Source organism: Charadrius vociferus, unplaced genomic scaffold, assembly GCF_000708025.1.
Source record: "Charadrius vociferus isolate BGI_N301 unplaced genomic scaffold, ASM70802v2 scaffold15, whole genome shotgun sequence".
Lineage (NCBI taxonomy): Eukaryota > Metazoa > Chordata > Aves > Charadriiformes > Charadriidae > Charadrius > Charadrius vociferus.
The window spans coordinates 9,854,610-9,871,577 of record NW_009650064.1 but is presented as its reverse complement, the minus strand read 5'-3'; the positions used below and the strand labels follow the sequence as shown (position 1 = coordinate 9,871,577).

The following is a 16,968-nucleotide window of genomic DNA, read 5'->3' as shown; positions in this document are numbered from 1 at the left end:
GGAGTCTCCCACTCTGGAAACATTCAAAACCCGCCTGGATGCTGTCCTGTGCAACCTGTTGTAGGTGACCCCGCTCTGGCAGGGGGGTTGGACTAGATGATCTCCAGAGGTCCTTTCCAACCCTGACCATTCTGTGATTCTGTGATTCTTCTTCTGCATAACAACCTCTCTTCTCCATTTGACCTTTTTCTTTCCTTACCCTAATGCCTTCTAGTAAGCCAGTTAAAAAATCTTTGCCATATAAATGTTTTTATCAACAAGCACCTGAAAAACTGAGAATCAGTGTTTTCTGAAGTATGTTTCAAAGCATTGTATCAGGGCATGGCCTGACATATTTAATAGTTTTTTGCAAATAAAAACCATAACATTTTGGTAGCACAGTACGCAGGCACCTTTTTATCTACCTCATACCTTAGCAATGCACTGTTGGGAAAGCCTATAGATAATAAACTCTCAATACTAACCCTATATATGCTAAAAATACTTTTAGCAGAACTTTCAAACTTCTAAGTTTTGTTTTATTTTGCAGGTATATGAAAATATGAGAGAGATGATGTTCCAATCTCCTTTTCAAGTTTAACTAGTTTCTAAATCTCATCAAATGCAATCTATAAATACTAATCTACCATCTAAGTGTAATAATCTCTGAAATGGAATAAGATGGTAAACAACAGATTCTCATTTCTGCTGCAGCAGCACACAGGAACAATACATGCCCCAAAATCAGGACAGGAAAAAAAATCTGTTGGCATAGGAATTGCACAGGATAAATTAGGGCTGATGACACTGACAGTAGATGACAACAATGGTGACACAGTAGATCGGTTCATTGGGTCTTAGCAGCATCACCGACTGCTGACGGGCCTATGAAACTTGCCATACATGCGTCCATGGACTACTTGAGTTGGATCCAAAATTCTTCTAGTCAATGCAGAAAGTGAGAACACAGTGCAGCAGACAACAGTTATAATCACTATTTGAGATCTGTGCTGAATTGATTCTCATTCCAAGTTTAGTCAATGCAGTGGAGGATCAAGTTTCTGTATATGCCAGGTTCATGGTGAGAGCATATTTGAAGAAAGATGTTTACACAGGCTCAAGCTCATGACTTTTGTTAAGTACAAATAAACAACTGCTGAGGATTTGGCACTGCTATTAGCAACCTAAAGAAACCATTCTTTAGCTCTTTCACTAAAGAAACTTCTGATACTTCTGATCAGTTAAATTTTGGCATGAACCTCAGTTTGGTGAACATTTTGCCTGGAGTAGGCTGGCTGAACTGAGCTAGATTTCATACATGAGTGAAACCTTACATTTATTATTTTAATGATAAAAATAATGACAGATATTTTAAAGAATCTTAAATTGAGCAGTTAAAGATGTATCATATTCCATCCAGTGCTTCAATGTCAACTCATGAAATCAAATGAAATGCATTCTGTGCCAAACTTTGCATGCTGCAAGAGTTTAATAAGCACATACCTGTAGATGTATGCTTTGTCCAGGATAGCTTCCAAACGATCATTAAACTCAAAGAATGTGTTATGCTGAATGGAAAACAAATTAAAGTAATCCAATCGCTATTATTCACCACACAACTTTTTCTAATAATACTGACATTAGTTTATATACACATCTTGAAAATAATGGATTTTTCAGTAGTCTGACTTTCTTTAAACATTTAACTAAAAGGTGAACTGTAAAGCAAAGATGAAAATTGAGTTAAACATTGTTTTGGATGTTGAGTGTCCCATTAATCTGAAATAGGTCAGACTGCTGCAGACAAATGACTTCTACGTGCTCAAAGATATGTAATTGCTTGGGCAACTTCATCAGAGAGAACTACACACATTACTCTTTCTGAAATTCCAGCAATTCTCAGCAAGCACTCATATGTACAAACAGCCACATACTAGACGATACCATGTAGTAAGAATTGGTGCTGCATCAAGTTCCTCCTGTTAATTATTTGTAGTTTCCCTTTAGTGATAGCCCTTGATATTCACATGTAGCTTTTTTCTTTGTTTTTGCTCAGTACACATCCATTTGCCTAAAATGAGGTACTCTCTAACTTTTCATTCTTTCATATTGTTTTGGTTCTGATTTATGGAATTTTGAAGTTTTGTTGAAAATGGAAGGGAACACTCATTTTATTTTCTGAGTTCTTGTTCCCCCTCCAATTTAAAATGAAAGCCAATTCTTTGTTGACATATTGCTTGTATGAAGGGGAATGTATTTAGCCACAGAGTGGCCTGCTAGGTGCCATGAAATGCAGGTGCATGAAATGTTGTCTAAACCCTTCTCAGCCCCTTCATTGCACAACTCCAGATGTCTTCAGAATTGATAACAAAAGTGGGCTTATACTTGTTAAATATGCTGTGTATAGTTTTTGTTGTCCTTAAAATTCCTCCCTTTGCTTTTAAGCACCTGACATTACCAACAGAAGGGGAAAGTACATTGGCATTAAATAGTGATCTTAATTTTTTTTTTTTCTTTGAAAACTAAACAGGTAATTTAAGATTAATCCAATTAAAATAATGGAAAAAAAAAAAAAAAGCAGCCTGAATCACAAAACAGCTTTTGATAGTCGGAAATACAAAGTCCAAAGAAATATAAGAGAATTAGAGCTTCATTTGGCTAGATTGTATCTTATATTTTTTGTTGGTTCTTTTTTTTAACTGTTGTTGTATCTTATCCTGAAGATATTCTCCAATTCCTAAATTTCATATTCCTAAATACTGTCAACAACTTTCCATTGGGTTGTAAAAACATTTATGTGTGGGTAGCCATCCACCACGAACACAGATCTTACCTTTAGCATCCTATTTGCTCTAAATGCTGGGTTAAATCCAAAGAAAAAGTACAAAACTTCAAACGGCAATACTGATATCACATCGAGCTGTTGAAGAGCAAAGAGATAAATTTAAACTTCACAATAATCATAATGCATTTATTTGCTGTCAAAAACCTACTTAGATTGAATCAGGATTAAGTATAATATTTGAACAGTCAGCATGCTAAGCCTGCAACTTCCAAAGTACTGGCAGGCACGATTATCTCTATGAAAACATCAACAGCTTTGTTCTGCCCTGATTCTAAGTCCCCTGTGACTGAGATTTTAATCTGGTTCATGGGGTTTATGAACAGTATCTCAGATATTTGATTACTAATACATTCTGTTACTTCAATTATAGTGCTGACAAGACTAAAATGGTAGTAGGCACGTAGCTCATGAGTGGAGGTGGGGAGAGCACTCCACAAGCACTTCTTAGTAGTCCTGTGGCTTTTAAAATCAGTCTGCCTACAGCAATCTGGGGGAACATGATGAATTAGACTCCTTGCTTGCAACCTGCAGAAGTCACATGCTCCAAAAAAGAGATTCATGATAGGAGCACTTCTTAGTAGTCCTGTGGCTTTTAAAATCAGTCTGCCTACAGCAATCTGGGGGAACATGATGAATTAGACTCCTTGCTTGCAACCTGCAGAAGTCACATGCTCCAAAAAAGAGATTCATGATAGGTGGCAAGTTTAGATTTTTTTTTTTTTTTAGTAGACATTGTGATTTGTTATACCTGGATGCTTCTTCTTCCCACATCACTAAGATTTTCAACATCTCCCTGCAGTACATCACTGTGTCATTACTCTTCTCATCTGCCTACTTTATTCTTTCCAATAATTCTGTGGAGAGAAGGAAAGCTGTGGCAAACTTAGCTTTGCTTTTTTAAAGATCCTGTGGTGCCTTGCTCTGTTGCTGATATCATTTGGGAACAAAAGACGGATGTGGAACTTTAGGTTTCATCTCACTGTTATCAGGAGAACCTTTGCCCTGAGAGACATAATTTGTGTTGGCAGCAACTAGTCTGCAGCACTGACCATGCAAGTAAGATGCAGTTAATACCTGAACTCTGTAAAAAAAGCAAACCAAACTGAAAAATTGATGGAGGACAAACAGCCTTTTATGGCTTCTCTGCCTTTCTCAGACATATGTCTAAGAGGAGGCAAAATTTAGTTAGAAGTGCTTTAATATCAGTAACTGTTAATTAGTACTTAATCATATGTCAGATTCCCCAATTATATCTATATCTTTCATGGGGTGAGGACACTCAACTCTCATAAGTTTCACTCAACTCTCATTATTTTCTGCGGAAATCAAGAGCACTAAACATACTGCAAGTGTGAACTTAAAATAAATTCCTACATATCCACTTAGTTCTCTTGCTGTAAGTTTGACTCTGTCCTACTCGCTTGCCTGTGTAGTGTATATCCTGCACTTTTGGATAGCTTAATCTCAAGTATATAAGTAGTGACACCACAGTCACTGAGACAAATTTAACTCTGAAATGAGACAGGTGCAAAAATATTTAGAGAAGAGGAGGGGGCAATAACTGAGATTTCAGAGATGTTGGCTCAATGTCACAGAGCTGTATGTGTATCAGGAATTCAATAGAATACCTATCCTCTGTTGGCAAAAACAATACTTAGGAACAAAATGAAAAATGATCCTAAATCAAATGCATCTTTGTTTTTGCAAAGTGCAATGGACATCAACGATCTTAGTTTGATTTTTTGTTTACTTGTGTGAGTGATGACCGTCTCAGTACCACACAGGAGCAGTAACTGAGTAGAGTTATCATCCAACTTCAAGACTTTTTATTTTGTTTAATGAATCTCTGGCAAACTGTGCTATTGCCTTTCGGTGGGGATGACCTCGCACAAATTCATCAAAACACATAATTTATTTAATTTATTTATTATTACTCAGAAATAATATTTATAATTGCATTTGTAATTACTCTGCTTTACAATTAAACACTGTTTATGAAGACGGCAATCTTCAGCTGTTTAAGCACTGACATGCCGTCAAGCCAATGCTTTCTGGTGATGTTCTTAAACCAACAGTGACTTTCAGTGAATAGAAAAAATCCTGTGAAATCCTACAGCCAGAACTTACATATTGACATCAGTAACGCATGGTCTGCTTACCCGAAACTTCATAGAGCTGTGGTAGAATTTCTTCATTTCCACCCTGTCTGACTACGGTGATAACAAAAGGAGAAAAAGGCATAGTCAAGAACAGAATGTCAAGAATGAGCCTCTGCTACTCAGCAATAATAATAATTCTCTTCTGATAGTAGGGATGATGACAGTTGTATTAATGATGCTCTAAAAGTATGATTGGAGAGATATCTGTAGGAAGAAGTAGCACTTTTATTAGACTAGTCTACATTTGACCTGATTTTACTAGACCTACTTGAAAAATTCAGGTTTGGGGTTTGCCTATTTTTTTCCAATTCTAGCTGTTGGTCTAGCAAAGTATGTTACATTTTTTCCACAAATCTTCCCTCTCAAGACATCTGTACCAGTTGGTGCTTGACCCAAACCCCTTCAATTTCAGGGCCAAAACCTCCATTTGACTTCAGTGGTTCCAAGAAAAATGCAAAGAATGTTTCTGATGGTGCTATACAAAATTAGCTCTTTGAAAGCTAGCATTAACATGCTAGCATTATTAACATTATAATAATCAACATTGCATTCATTAAAATGATTAGCTATTTATTTTTAAATTGCCTTCCATGGGAACTGATTCTAATACCTTAATAAGAAAGGGTAATCATAAGTATCTAAAGGAATGTGTCTATTATTATGCTTTCTCTGTTTATACCAGGGACACTTTAAAAATAGCTTTAAAATCTTAAGGATATTTCCATGCCAACTTTTCACTATTATCAGTTTAAGCATTAAACTAAATGCAGGAGATCAGGCAGTAGATGATCTCCTCATGCACAAAAATCTATGAATTGTACAAACACCTTCAAAGGAAATACATGGTAAGCTTCCTATGCTAGAATTCTAACCTTGTTCATAAAACTTGAGTTCTATGAATTGTACAAACACCTTCAAAGGTAAGCTTCCTATGCTAGAGTTCTAACCTTCTTCATCAAACTTGAGTGGTGTAGGATTTAGGCAAGATTGCCAGTTACTGAATGTCTTGGCATGGAAAAATACATGACACTGCACTGCATTTAGTATCTATCCAAACTATATTTGCACAGTTTTATCCGTGATTCCTCTGTAAAGGTATCAGTAATATCTTGCACACACAATGTGTAAAATTTTATATAAAAGCACTGAACTAAAGCCAGTTCCACATTAAATTTGAGGATATATAATTTTGAATTTTCTGTCTGTTGGGCACAGTAGTGTCATGCCTAAGTTTTCTAAACTTATTTTTTTTCTGCATTAAGTTTTCTTCTAGAAGAAGTTAAAGAATCAAAAGTAGGAAAGATTTTAAAGAAAAGTTAAAGTTCTAGATACCCTTTTGATATGTTAAGGGCACACTTCTATCTTTTTTTCAGATACTTGCTTAGAATTTTATTTTCCATTTTTCTATAAAAAAGATAATACAAAAATAGTAGCAAGAAGCAAAATTGAATGTACATATTTTCCCAAAACAAAATATCTCAAATAAGTTATTTTCAAAGCATCCTGAAATCACAGGGTTTTGCTCTGATTTTGGCACCCCCCCATAATCTCACAATCTGTAACAAAACATGCATATCCCGTCCAGTCCTAGCAGACTATGCACTGTCTTCAACTATGATTCTGGCACAAGGTAGACAGAAAGCTGAAAGTGTCACACAAGCATGCAAACACAGGCATACATGTATGAGTACACAGATTCTAGTAAAGCTTTACCAATTTACTCCTGGTGAGAAAGAGCCTTATGCCTATTCCAACTGCTCTTATCTGTTACTTTCAAATCTGTTTTTTCTTTTTTTAAGAATGTAGACAATGGACATGTTTCATTCTTCTAAAGCAGGATTATGAAATGTCAGTGAAGAGGAACATAGGTATCCTTTGATAAATAAAAAAGTTACATAGATTTGACATAGCAGCAAAAAATGTCTCAGATCAGAGGGAATTTCTACAATGTACTTTAACACACAACTAGTACCTGTAGAAATACCACTTCCAATACTTACTATTATATCTCCACCTTTTAAAAATTGCACTCGGGGCTGGAAAATCAGTAAGTCACATAGGTAGCAGATGTCACAAATGACATCTACGGTAAACCAATATATTGTATTACTTGGGGTTTGATATGGAAACACAAAGCGAAGGGGAATAAACCAGCAATTCCAATTATAGGCGACTGTCACAAGCATGAGCCATGCTACATAACGGCGATCTGAAAGAAAAAAAAAACATTGAATTTACAGGCATGAACTTAGAATCTTTTCTCATTCTTTTAGGCACATTTATTCTACTGCAGTTTCTGGGAATATTTCTCCCCAAAGCAACCTACCATTCTCCCCTTTTCAATGGCACAGGCTGCTAAAGTGATATAGTGTGGAACTAGGAGTCCCAAAAGGAATTTGCAAAAGGGAAAAAAGATGATTTTATGAGAGCATATAGAATTTAATGCATTTAAGAAACTCAATACGTTTTGCATGCTGCTGGTGTATGTTATAAATGACAAAAAAATTATTTGGACCTAATGAATGGGACAAATTAAAAATGAAGAGTGAGAAGACTTGGGTTTTAATTGTGGTTGATTGCATACTAGCTTTGTGCATATCATCTTTACAACCGTTGCCACTTTTCATGTCTTTTCCCTGTTTGGAATAAACGTTCTTTAGGGCAGGATCTATACGTCCCTCTGATTTGCAAACTGGAATGTGGATCTTACAGTGGCTCCCAGGTACTATGTAATACTGGGTCACTTCAATACGCCTTTACCTCATTCTATTGCACAGCTTTTAATTTACCTGTGTATGAGTCTATGCTGTCTGGTAGCTGCAGATACTCCATGTATTTTTTCAGTGGAGGTTTTTTGAATTTGCAGCACAACATATCACAGTAATGATCTTCCTCTGGCTTTGCTTCTGCGTCCTCTTTCTTTTCTTCTTTTTTTTCTTCTTTTGGTGGGGGTGGAGGCTTCTTCTTTGATGGTGCTAGCCACAGAATAGCACAAAGGGTGACATTTTAATAATGGCTCAATTACTACACCCTGTTTTAACATATACTAGGGCCTCATCATGTTAAAAACTTCTAAAAGCACTTGGCAGTGACTAAAGATACAATTCATTATAATACTAAATGCATTAGAAAACAGATTGGAGAATAAAATTACCACTGATATCAAGAACAGGGCACTATATATTACTGTATTTCCTTGGACAGCGCCCACAGATAATGCCATAAAAGAATGACAAGAAATCAGGTAATTCATAATTCAGCATTCATTAATGCCACTGGAAATTCCTCTTCACATGACTGCTGCAAATAATGTATGCAGTTTGGACAGAGATAAGAAAAGGTGTCTGTGCCATGGGCTGATTGCTCCTCTCTCCTGAAAACTGATATGCAAGATGCAGCAGGTGAAACTAATGGGAAGCCTGTGGTTTTGGACGTTTCTGGGGCACAAAAGTCTTGTGGCACTCCTTTGAGTTCAGTTCTTCCATCTTTGGTCCAGATAATTTTTTCCACACATTTGTCTCATTAATTCTGGTGGCTTTACCTCTGAGTAGGATATACAGTCCTAGCAGTAAACTGGCAAACTGGATCTATAATGATTTAGGAAAAAAAGTGATTGCAAGTTCTACAAAGAGAACAAAAGAGGTAAATGAGTAAAGATTTTTTTAAAGTAATTCCTTTATCAGCTGGTATAGTTATAATACTTCAGGCACTATATTTTTCCAGCTTATTGAAAAACAGGTACGGAATAAACAGCTTCTAAACAGTCAGAATATGAAATCATGACATTCAGTGTTTTATGAAAAGGAAAAAAAAAAGTCAACGTTTTCTCTAAAGAGGGAAAATATTGTATTGAGTTTATGTTTCATATTTTGTCAAAAGTAAATGTTTAATTAATTTCAGATGAGTTTGCTCTATTAGAAACATGTACTTAGTGTCCTTACTGTGTCTGGAAGATTGCTGCCATGGCTAAAATTTTATTTATTTTTACACAACAAATCTAATCTCAGAGTGACTAATATCTGCTCATAAGATATGTATGTTTCTTCATATGTTTCAGATTCATCCACATGAATAAACATATCTGGGAGCTATTTTAAAATATATAAAACTACCTTACAGTGATGATTCTAGGCATTGCCCAAGATTTTTTCCCCAAATTTTTTAATGATGTGTTTCAAAGGGTATTTGTACCTAAGGACCCAGTTTACTGTAAACTAACAAGGATAAATTGACTTCGGTGGGCACAAACTAATCAATTTCAGTGGTTAAACATGCTATAATTACTTTAAAATTTTATCACAGTGTTTCTTATTCCCACAAAATAAATTTCATCTTTAAACTCAGCAAATGGACAGCTATTTCTGGAGTCACTTACAAGCTGTAGGGCTGCCTTCAGGGGAGGACAGCACAGGGTCTTTCAGCTTTTCCTTATAGACTGTTGTCCTTTCCCGCATTTTTCTGACAATCTCTTGAAGTTGAGCATCAGCATACTCATTTGTTTGGAAACCTGAAGGTGTCGGTTTCTGTGTCCTAGTTAAAACAAAAGGAAAAGAAGTTTAATGTACTGGAAGGAAACAGTGCTAATTCTGCTTCCGAGCAGAAGTCAGACTGGATCTTTATTTGCCACAGTGCTTATTCAAATCACTTAATTCGTGGTAAGTGGACACGTAAGTTAACTGCTCTTGCTTCTTGCTTCTGTCAGCCGATATTGGTGGCTATGTGCAGCAAACTGCTCTTGCTTCTTGCTTCTGTCAGCTGATATTGGTGGCTATGTGCAGCAATCTATATGATATTTCAGGTGGAGGAGGTCCTGTACCCTGTGCTCTGCACAGCCCGCTACGCTAATGACTTCCCACTGCTGCTTTTCACCAAGTTCTACTGTGGCTGTGTAAGGCCTAGAGCTTATCCTGTGTATTCGCTAGGATACAAGGCATGCTCTTACCATCTGTGCATAAAAATGGGCTCATTATTATATAATATCCTAATAACGACAGGACATAACTGAGTTAAAGACTGTGATGTGCAGGTAGAGGAGGAGAGACTATACTTAATTTATGCGAAAATTCAATTAATCTCATTTTTGTAATGGATATCAGCTAATATGAGGTAAAAAAATGTATGTTTTACCAAGTGGAAGCAAACCAATCGTGTTCCTGTTGAAGCTGCTTCTGTTTCTGCTAAGAAGTTCCCCACTGCCTGTTTACTCAGGGTCATAGTAACACTGAGCTGATATTCTGGCACTCACAGCATTTCTTCAAACCTGCGAACCACTCATTTTCAAACGCCTGCACTTTCACATTCTGCACCAAAACTAATGCCTTTAATAGGATCTATGCATACTGAGTAGGCAAATAGAAAATCTAGCTGAAGATGTTGATCAACTCTTTTTTGAAATTTCATCCTCAATTACTTGCTAATGTCTGATTATACAAACTGGGGCTGTCTTGGAGTGCCACCTAGCTGGCAGCCAGGCCACGCATTTGGACTTCCTCTATGTGTAGACCAGGATATAGGATTTCTCCTGCATCCTAAACTCAACACTTTTCAGCTCGTGTCACACACCAGTGTCAGAGCTGTCTGGAAACAGCTGTGACCAGGACAGGGCAGCTTGAGATCTTCTCCCACACAGGTCACAACTGCCACCCCCATACCAAAACCCTGCCATGTATGGTCAATACAGGGAGTACAGCAGAGAATTATTCTTTCTTTCTTGTTAATTTTTCAGCTCTGTCCCAAATACCATGGGGATGTGGATGTTACAGCAAGAGAAGAGTAGACCAAGAATGAGCCATGCCTGAAATTTCCAAATTTTTGACAAGAGCTTCCCAAAAATGAGTAGAGGGAAAGCGATATGACAGCATCTTGGGTAGGGAAGAAACTAAAAATACTCCGAGTGATCTTTGAATAAGCACCATGTCTCCTCAAGACCTAAACCTACTTTGAAGTTCCTAACAGAAGGCACTGTAACTAAAAAAGGAGAGTGTCAGAGTGGGATGCATGTTAGCTTTTTGAGAAGCAGAGTTTTCTGGAGACACAACACATATCACGGTGCACAAGGAAGTATAATTTAAGGATGTGAAAATCCTTCAGCAGTAAAATCATTGGATAAAATAGAGATAAGCTGTTAAAAGCAGAAGAAGCAGAAGTCTGGAAGTATGTGCTTATCATTCCTCCAATTTAAGTCTTCTGTAGTGTCTATTTCTTAAAACTCCCCAGACAGGAGATTAATCAAACAGTTCTGATATACTTTGCAATCTTATCACAGTTCCTTTTATGTCACATATTCCCTTTGCTCAGGCCATCTGCAGTGTAATGAAATCCTTTCTTGTTTTGAGCTAACATGTCACAATTAGTTTTTCAGCTTCTATGCAAAGAATTTCAAATAATTCTTACTCTTTTCTGTTGCTGTATTTGCTTATGGCATTAGCTCTCTGGTAGTAAAAAGCACTTATCACAAGTGTCACGCCAAGGCTCCTTCTATCTGCTTTCTAGGGATGAGCTATAAGATGTGTGGGAGTTTCTTGTTATATCACAGTCTTTCCAATAAAAGTTAAAGTCTCCTCTATCATAAATTTCGTGCTTTTTCATTGCAGTGTAGCCCAAAGGAACCATATTGTTATTTGGTACCGATTAGAAACTACGTGAATGTTTTAAAGTTACTTGCCCCACAGTTGATAAGAAATTGATTTTTCTTGCCTTACTTCTCATTTGGTTTGCATTATCTTCTGCATTACTTTCTAGTAATGAAATGCTTACTTTAAATTTTCTCTGGTTAATACAGATGGAAGAGGCTGCATGTTGAACACTGCTAATTTGAAAATGTGTATTGTACATGTGCTTTGTGTGGAGGCGCACTTTAAATTATCTTGGCTAATGAAGCCCATTCAAACTTGACTAAATCACTTTTAGTAAACTCGACTCCATCTTTTGTGTTCGGTGGTGCTTCGCCATGAACGCATGACACCATGCCGTGCAGCTGCCTTTCATCACATGCAGCATTTTTGGTGAAAATTAGGGTCTGGCTCAGCACCTTCTGATTGGCCTGAGACCACTTCCCTGGCAGTGTTGATGTGCTTTCCTCTTTTTCTCCTCTCTTTTTTGTTTGGCAATGCTTTTTTCACTACGTGTATGCTCTTTCGTGTGGTAAAATTTTATTAACTCTATTAATATATGTTCTATAAATTCATATACATAAACACACAGCTGTCAGCAGAGCATGATAGCCAGCAGGAACAAGAATACATTTTCCAGGCCAGAGACCCTGCTAAGATAACTCTCTTTAAAGATACTACATTTATTAATTTGAATTTGTCCATCGTTCTACATGCAATGTTTTCTGGTTCTGGTTTGCTGCTAGTCAGACTTTCAGATCTTGTGCCTGTGAGAAAGGTTAGTTTGACTTATGTTTTTAGAATGCTCTGTTAAGGAGATAATGCCTCATTTTGAATCCGTAATTATGTTCATTCTCACCTCACAGTTATAGTTACAGACTGTATTGATTTCATATGGGGCACTATTTGGTTTTATTCTGTATATGAAAGCTCTCAGGGGGTGATCAAACTTGTGGGTATGGATCAATTCCTGGTTCATCTCTGTCTGTGTTATATATCTGAATAGTTTGTGCCATACGGGGGCAGATCTGCATGGTTGGAGGTAAATCTACACCCTTCCCAACACACTGCTTAGCTGGGCAGAAGGATGCTTTGCCTTTGGTTTCCCATGCTGAGATGTGCTGAGTGCTAGGATTTGTCTCTAAGCTGATATGTTATTCTTTAAGCAAATTTATCTCTGACCTTTGTGCTGTATGTTACAATAGACCTAAGTCTATATTACTTAGTATACCATATAGTCCTTTACAGAGCAGAAAGGTTTATTCCCTGCAGAAGTAATAATTTTACATGGCCTAGGAAATGAAAAAGTCAGGACCACAACTCATATACCATGCAAACAGTTTTGTTGTTACCGCAAACATATTTTGTTTAACAATAGCAACATAAGTAACAATAGAAGTGTAATAATAATATAGGTTTCTTATGTTTTTAATTTGTAGGCTTTATCTTTTTATCTTGTAGGTTTTAACTTGTTTGTTTAGTGAACAAAATTACAGTGCCTTAATTATCCCCATGCCAAAAGAAAAGATTTAGACACCTATAGCATAGTGGAAGAAAATGGTTTTGAAAGAACAGGCCATGGAAATACTGTGTTGAGTGTGCTAATGTATGGAACATCTGTTAAGTACTGGGTCTTTGAAGTTTTCTATGTCAAGAGTTCAAACAAAAAAGGGATCAAGAAATGCAATAGGTTATTTCAGAATAAATCAATTTTACCCTTTTCTAAGTTGCAATCTAAATTTTAACTCTTTCTTGCTTTTTGGCCACAAACACCAAATACCTGAGTTCAATTCCATCTTTCATCTACCAGGTGACTCCTGATAAAATGTATTTCATAAAGGTATGCTGCTACCCCACAAAAATACATACAAATTTTTGCTGATTTCAGTTTTAACCCTTCTTTTTGCAGCGGTTAAGAAACTTTTTCCTACCTGCCTGGAAATATAATTCTTGATCTTGCAAAAGAACTTTTAATATTTTTATTGAGCATGGACATTATGATTTATGATTGTATTTTCAGCTTGTGTCTTGAAAAAATAATTTGTTGTCTTGAAAAAATTATGGAGATTCTCTGATTCAAATAACCAGTTTTCAGAACGATATGACAATGCACAGCTATGCAAATGTCCACAAAAAATAATGGTATAGCTGAGAAAGATTTTAGTAAGAGAGAAAAATGTAGTTTTAGGCATCATGACAGGTATTGATTCAAAAACACATCCTCGGTTTGTGCTGACAATCCTAGCGTGGGTAATGTTACAGAAACCAGAACGCTCTATCTGTCCCTAGTTCCAAGCCTAAGCTCACACATCCTAAATGACTACGAAACCTAATGTTTTTCTGTTACAGAAAAAAAAAAAAAATGTTAGTCATCTGGCTTGGTACAGGAACAGGGGTATTCCAAAAAGCTAACTTTAGCTCCTCTAATTATGCTCCCCTTATAGTCAATAGAAGGCTTCTCTGAGGAAAGGTTCAGAATTACTGACAGGTTTCTGCTCTGAATTGCCTGCAAAAGGAGCCTATCCTTCTCCTTTATCTGCACAGGAAGCTTTTGGAGTTTTAGGAGTGAGCTTTAGTATTTTATTCAGTGACAGTACACAATGTAGTAGTATGCTAATGATGTTTGATAGGACATTGGATATGGAAGATTAAAAAGTAGGACTAATTCCTATACAGGAAAAATTGAATCATTCAGATGGAGTAATAGAAGCAAAACCAAACCTAATGCTACATAATGCAGATATACATTTAGAAAGAAATTGTAAGAATTTCTTTTGTAAATGGTGGGGTCATCAATTGCAGATGACAACAAGATAAATATCTAAGTGTTTTAGTTAATGGTAGGGTGCCTATGAGCCATACTGTAATCTGGCTATGAAAAACATTAGTGCAAATGTAACCCTAGAATGCACCTGACATATTGCCAGTGAAGGAAGCATTAATTTTGGTATATAAACCAACGGTGAGAATTATTCTGACCAGCTATACTCAAAAGGTGAATTCAAATGGGAACCTGTATAAAGGCTCTTAGAATGATCAAAGCTACTAGGAACGTGGCTTTAAAAAGGACGGCAAAACAGATTGAGAGGCAATAGGATCTTTGTCTGTAAATTCAAATTTTGGTGGAGAACTGTGTAAGGAAAAGAGGTATTTGAGCTAAGGAACAGTATTTTAATAAGAACACATGTGAATAGAAACACCACAAATTGGTATGAGTTAAAGGTCTGAAGAAAGTTTCTAAGCCTTTAAAAACTGCGGTCCTAAACAGCCTTCTAGTATGAGCGAGCAGCAGTTGAAACAAGCATAACAGACTTCAAGATTATATTAGCTACAATCATGAAAACTATTGTAGGCAGTGTTTCCCAAGAATGTAAGAGAATGGATGCAGCACAGCAGGAAATCCTCTTCAGCAAACAGACTTGAAATATATAAAGGTTTGGAAAGTGAATGAGTGACTGAACTTGTATAGGTACCACCGGGTCCACTGCTACCAAAAATCTCAACAGCTCAAGTGTTAAGAAGATGAGTTTCTAAGATAAATATGTTATCTTAGAAACAGTCTTGAAACAAACTGTTGACATGTTAGATCCCATGGAATTTCAAAAAGCTCTTCGTTAAATTTTAATTTTCATTAGCAGTCTTGAAACAAGTATCTTCCTCTGCCCCATCATCTCTTATTTTAGAGGGAAAGTGTGAGAGCCCCATCTTCAGTGATGCAGAAGATTATGTCCTTCTCTATTTGCTGCATGTTCTCAAATAATGGCAGTGAATTAACTTTTCTTTGCAATAAAGAAGACTAAAATACATTTTTATTTTTATTCTATTTTAGGATTGAGTTATTCTTCACAATGCAATTTGAATTTAAACTGATGTTAGTTTTGTCCTACTATCTATTTTCTTGCATATTTCATGAATTTAAGCATAGTGATATAATAATATTTAGGTTAGTTTTGGTTATATGTAGTTGCAAGAGTAGGCCATGAGCATTAATAAGCTTCATGTGGAAGCCATGTAAATAAAACTTTCTATAGGAATTAATGACTCCCTTAGTTCAGAGTGTTTGTACAGGAATTATGCTTTTTTGGGCCCTAAGCAAGTGTTCTTGAAACAAAATGCAGAGATCACCCTTTTCCCAGGTGTCATGTTGTATTCATACAGCAAAACGGATATAGAAGCAACAACATTCAAGGAAGCCACTAACTTTCAGAGTTATCTACTGGCATTAGCCTCAGCAAAACTTCTTGATGCAGTGCAGGCTGAAATCTAATCATCTAGGCTGCGTGAGATCCCTTCTGTTTAGTTCAAAGGTTTGTCACAGCAGCTTCTTTGACAATCCTCCTAGTTATTCAATCACAACAGGCTGTGAATCCTCTAATCTTCTTTACAGTACTCTCTAAGGAGAAGTCTGTCTCAATGCTGAACACATGGAACTCTCACTAAGGTACCCGATTAAAATGTGAATAAGACTTTATTTTAATTAGTAATTTTGCAGTATGAACTATGCAAAAGAAAGTAGGATGAAAGTTGAAAGTATCAATTAACTTTGAAAAATCACTTTCTTTATCGTCACTGGTGATACAAAGTGGGTTAATGGCACCAGATATTTACTATGATGTAAAAAGAAGGGCAGCATCATTTTGCTTTAGAACAAAAATATAATATTCTAAGAAAGAACCATATGATAATAAGTGAGGTAGTCTTACCTCACTTATTTCCTTATCTGGTGCTGTTGTGTCATTGAGGCTTTCCTATCTGTAAGTGATTAAATCTGTCTGAGGCATGTATCTCTGATCAGGAATTTTAAAAGATATTTCTTATCATATACACATAACATCAGTTACATTCAAACACATTTAAATGCAAACTCATAACTTTATATAAGGATATAATAATTTATGGCTAAGGGAAAAAATGTCTTAATCAGAGCATGATCCAGTGTTGTACAGAGTTCACGAGCACAAAACAAATCCCTCCTCAAACTTTCTGTTCTTCAGCTTTTATTAATATGCAGGGAATAAAAAGCTAAAATGAAAACACTATAATATTCCCCATAGTGATTTTTTTTTTTAAAAAAGCTGTAATAAAATGTCTCAAATTTGAAAAACTGATTTTTCAATAGATGCTTTCATTTCCCATCTGTTTTCATACAAACGCTAAAAAAAATCACACAAGCATAGGACTATAGAGAACTTTGAAACATCCTATAATCCTAGTGCCCACAGCTCAAAGCAGGATGAAGTATACCTGTGCCATTACTGACAGATTCTTGTCCAACCTGTTCTTAAGTGTGCCTAGTGATGGCTATTCCATAATCTTCCTAAAGAATTTATTCTAGTGCTTCACTAGCCTCATTGTAAGAATTTTTCTCAACATA

The 16,968-nt window shown here is 36.2% G+C and overlaps 1 protein-coding gene across 1 annotated transcript in view; it reads right to left on the bottom strand.

The window, feature by feature from the left end:
* The window catches only part of CNGB3 (cyclic nucleotide gated channel beta 3), a 69,147-nt gene that overhangs the window by 24,704 nt on the left and 27,475 nt on the right, over positions 1 to 16,968 (bottom strand). The window contains exons 4-9 of the mRNA XM_009891943.1: positions 9,359 to 9,513; positions 7,773 to 7,958; positions 6,980 to 7,192; positions 4,984 to 5,030; positions 2,813 to 2,899; positions 1,483 to 1,547 (exon numbers count right to left, since the gene is read on the bottom strand). Of these exons, the coding sequence (XP_009890245.1) occupies positions 1,483 to 1,547; positions 2,813 to 2,899; positions 4,984 to 5,030; positions 6,980 to 7,192; positions 7,773 to 7,958; positions 9,359 to 9,513 (753 nt within the window). The remainder of the gene's footprint in view (positions 1 to 1,482; positions 1,548 to 2,812; positions 2,900 to 4,983; positions 5,031 to 6,979; positions 7,193 to 7,772; positions 7,959 to 9,358; positions 9,514 to 16,968) is intronic.